Raw genomic sequence first — 4,204 nt, 5'->3', positions numbered from 1 at the left:
GGGGGGCAACGGGGCTGCAAGGCCGCGGAGAGGCGCGTCCGGCCCGGCCGGGCTGGCGCGAGATACTGTTTGATATGAGTTCCGGGGAGGAAGTTTATTGAACGGTGTGGTTTGACTAGCAGCAGCCGTGTGTGCGTTAAGGGGGCGTACAGAACGTAACGTCCGTCATTCAACGTTTTTACGAACCCGCCAAGTTGATGCGATGGCCGAACTAAAGCTCTCAAGGCGCCTGGTACGTAGGCAACATCTCGCCTGCAGTGCATGCGCGTACTGCGGGCTGGCCTACCCCGAGTCTCACAGGCGCCGAGCTACCAGCAATGATCCCCTATAGTAGTAGTAGGAAAGGCGGTCGGAACGATGATTTGTGAACTCGTGGAAGGACACGCTATTTGACAGGTGGCTTGGGGGGGGGGGGGTCACAACTATCACAGGATCTCTTTGGACTCCAATGGTGTTCCTAAGATCATTTTAGGACCCCATAATATTTGTACACCCCCCCCCCCACCTCCCCATCAAGGAACGTGTAGTATTTGAACGACCCGCCTTTTGCTTTGCAGTCCAAGTGCCGAGGGAGGCGCGCTGCGACTTCCAGCACGACATGTGCGGCTTCACCGCGACGCGCCCGCCCAACCAGAAGTCACGGATGGAGTGGACGCGCGTCAACGGCAGCACGCCCATCCACCGGCGGGCCCTGGACCACACTTTCCTCAACGCCTCAGGTCGGTGCACGAGCCACGTAGCTATTTTTTTATTTATTTTTTTTGCTTCAAAGCTATTTTGCATTTTATTTGCTATGCTATTTACATTTCATTTTAGCTACATAGCTAAATGTTGATCTATACGCGTTTAGCTACATAGATAAATAATTGTAAGTCCAGTATTTAGCTATTGGTTTAGCTAATCTTTTATTTTCTGTTATGGTTACATAGGGATGTACCTGTACGCCAAGTCCGCCGACGAGCCCATGGGCTCGGAGGCCCTGCTGGACAGCGCCGTGTTCAACCCACCGCCTCCCTGCCACCGCAACGCGACCTCCAGGTTCAAGAACTCGTGCGAGGTAAGCGTTTCAGTTTCACACGACCGCGTTTGTCACGTTGGACCACAGGATATTTTTTTTTTTTTTATCACCTCGATGTCTTTCTCCCTCTCTCTCGCCCCGCGCAGATCCGCTTCTTCTACCACCAGTTCGGGCCGCACAGCGGCTCGTTCGCCGTCACCGTGTACGAGTTCTGGCCGCGGAACAAGAAGAAGTCGTACCAGGTCTTCTGGAACTACGGCGACAAGAAGTCGATCTGGACGCAGGTGCTCATCATCCTGCCGCACGTCAAGTACAAGTACCAGATCCACATGGAGGCGCGGCGCGGGCTGCGCGCCTCGGACCTGGCCCTGGACGACTTCACGCTCAGCCCGGAGTGCTTCGGCCTTGGTGAGTCCAACAACACCGACTTGTACTTTAACCTCACTCAATAAAGTCAGTGTGCACCCTTAGAAAATCGAAAAAAAAACAATAAAAAGATTTCGGAAAAGATAAAAAAAAAAAGACAATCAGAAAAATTTTGGTAGAAAAACAGGAAAATTGGTTAGCGTTTACGCTTGAATTGTTGCTCTTTCATGCAGGCATACCGAAGGAGGAACTTGGCGACTACAACTACGCTACTGCAGGGAAAGTGGATGGTAAGCAGACTGGGGCATCAAACCGGGTCACCTCCAAATTTCCTCTTGTTATGAAATTATTTTTTACACGATTTTGTTTTCTTATTCTTCTTCAGAACCCGTGGAGCACGCGGAGCATCGTGATTTCGTCAACAAAACTAGTAAGTTTTGCGACAGCGCGGCTTTAGAACGGCGTTCACTCGTCACTCCACTGTAAAAAAATATCTACAGCATTAACAACAATTTTAAACTGTTAATTAAAATAACGGTGGTATGCTTTTAATTTTTTTTCCTCTATCCTACGGTTTACAATGCATTTTAACCGTCCCGGACTGTACTTTCGCACCGTATAATGTAGGATAGAGCACAAAATTTAACAGAGCACCGCGTTTTTTCCAATAAACAGTTTAAAACTATCGTTAACGCTGTAGAGTTTTTTAAACAGTGATCCGCAGAAGGTGCGTGTGTGTTCTTCATGTGCCGAAGCCCATTTTTATATATTTCCTCTTGCAGTGTACCGGTTTTCGACGTGCGGCGCCAAGGGCATGTCGGGCCCTAGCCAGGACAGGTGCTCGTCCTTCTACAACGGCACCAACACCAACGTGACGGTGCTCGACGCGCCGTTCGCGGGCGTGCAGCGCTGGGTCGTCCCCGAGACCGGACCGTACACGTGAGTATCATGCATCGACATAGGGTTCCAACCAGCCCTGGAAATTTTCAAAAACAAAAATCGCAAATTTTTCGTAAATTTCCCATTCTATTTATGCGAGCTAGAGAGGACTAAAGTGGCCGTGCTTAAACGAAAGGTGTACCTTACCTTTGTAGGGTGGCGGTCAGTTTATTGTCCTCGCAACGACCCTTTGATTAAGTTCAAGGCTGGCTACTTAGGGCCTTAATCATTTTTCTGACGCATACCACCGCCAGGAAAGCCGTCAGCCCCCCCCCCCCTTTTGTAAATCTATTAGCAACGCCTTGTTAATGTTATAACACCTCAGTTTAAAAGGAAAAGTGCCCACGAAAAACGACACCCAGCCCACTCTCTGGAAATGGCTCAATTTGTGGTGCACGCCCCTCCCTGCTGGGCATCACTCCCTCCAGCCAGCGTCCCCCGGTGCGATTCAGCTTTGATGTGGTGCCGTTGGGAGAGAGAGGGGGGGGGGCGGGGAGGAGAGGGGCAGCTTTCCAGGTCGCCGGAAACCATATTGTGTCGCCCAGGTGGTTGTTTTGTATACTTTGAATGCGGTAGCGCGAAAACAGGGGGGAGCTTCGGGGACAGAAATGGGGGCAGGGGGCGAGGGCGGGAGCGGGAGCGGGAGCAGGAGCGGGAGCGGGAGCAGGAGAGGGAGCGGGAGCTGGAGCGGGGGGAGCGGAAGCGGGAGCGGGAGCAGGAGCGGGAGCGGGAGCGGGGGGAGCGGAAGCGGGAGCGGGGGGAGCGGAAGCGGGGCCAGGAGCGGGAGCGGGAGCGGGAGCAGGAGCAGGAGCGGGAGCAGGGAGCGGGAGCAGGAGCGGGAGCGGGAGCAGGAGCGGGAGCAGGAGCGGGAGCAGGGACGGGAGCGGGAGCGGGGGCGGGAGCGGAAGAGCTGGGCCGGGAGCCGGGACGGGAGCGGGAGCGACAGTCCACCGTGCCGGGCGGTCCCTGTTGCTGCTTGCTGTACGTGGGTTGGTTGGGGACGGGAATGTGCGGAGAGGGGCAAAAAGGAAAACAAAGAGAGGATCAGCGAGAAAAGGGAAAAGAAAAGAAGGTGGTGGCAGGAAAGAAGAAGTATCAGGATCAGGCAAGTCGGGCTGCGGATGATGGGGAGATAAGGTAAGCACCGTGACAACCTCCCTAAACGAGATCTACGACCTCGTGCTAACGCGACCCAGCGCTGTCGCCGCCGACGACGTGGGAGGCTGAGGAGGAAGGGGAGGAGGCGTCACAAAGAGAGGGAGCGGCTCCGGGATCTAAAAGAGTGAGAGAGGGAGTCGAGCCAACGACCCCTCTCTGCGTACAGCCACAGGCAGCCTCGACGCCTCTCTCCATGGCGCGGCATCAACGCGTCTAGCTCTACCCACCCCGCGGGACTCACCCTCCGTATATCCGTCCTCCCTTCCCCCTCACCAAGTCCTCCCCTCTAGACCTTCCTCCCAACCTCAGCGGACTGACTCGGCCGACACACGCGAGTGCGGAACTGAATGATTCTTCATCGAGTTGTGCGATTTTGCCGGTTTAGCGGTACTGTCACCCCGAGATGTTACCGGCGACCATGACATGTCCCACTTCTTCTACGAAACAGGAAGCAGCCTCTAGCCCACACCCTTCCCGCCCCCGCTCGGAGCCTCGGGCAGGGCGTTCTCCAGGAATGCCGACCCGACTCGGCACTATATATCCCACGCCCGGCCCCTGGGAAATAGGATTCCCAGACATTCACCATCGACCGCGGGGCAACGCACCTACTCGCTCTCTCGCTCACTCGCTCTCTCGCTCTCTCTCTCTCTCTCTCTCTCTCTCTCTCTCTCTCTCTCTCTCTCTTTTCTACGCGGCGGATCATCCTCCCGCGCGGTGCCAATC

General features: G+C 54.9%; 2 protein-coding genes across 2 annotated transcripts in view; both read left to right on the top strand.

Annotated features, from left to right (window-relative positions):
• Positions 1 to 557: 557 nt before the first annotated feature.
• On the top strand, positions 558 to 2,346 carry LOC127749089 (tyrosine-protein kinase receptor-like; the record flags this gene model as incomplete). The annotated part of the gene is given in 6 exon segments (XM_052265793.1): positions 558 to 719; positions 930 to 1,057; positions 1,165 to 1,426; positions 1,618 to 1,674; positions 1,770 to 1,814; positions 2,167 to 2,346. Coding segments are annotated over 6 exon segments (774 nt in total). The 3' UTR covers positions 2,328 to 2,346.
• Positions 2,347 to 3,828: 1,482 nt separating this feature from the next.
• The window catches only part of LOC127749271 (uncharacterized), a 3,394-nt gene continuing 3,018 nt past the window's right edge, over positions 3,829 to 4,204 (top strand). The window contains exon 1 of the mRNA XM_052266724.1: positions 3,829 to 3,868. Within this exon, the coding sequence (XP_052122684.1) occupies positions 3,829 to 3,868 (40 nt within the window). The remainder of the gene's footprint in view (positions 3,869 to 4,204) is intronic.

This window comes from Frankliniella occidentalis, unplaced genomic scaffold (assembly GCF_000697945.3).
Source record: "Frankliniella occidentalis isolate FOCC.00 unplaced genomic scaffold, Focc_3.1 Scaffold3, whole genome shotgun sequence".
Lineage (NCBI taxonomy): Eukaryota > Metazoa > Arthropoda > Insecta > Thysanoptera > Thripidae > Frankliniella > Frankliniella occidentalis.
Note: the sequence above shows the minus strand (reverse complement) of the source record. Positions and strands in the feature narration are given on the sequence as shown.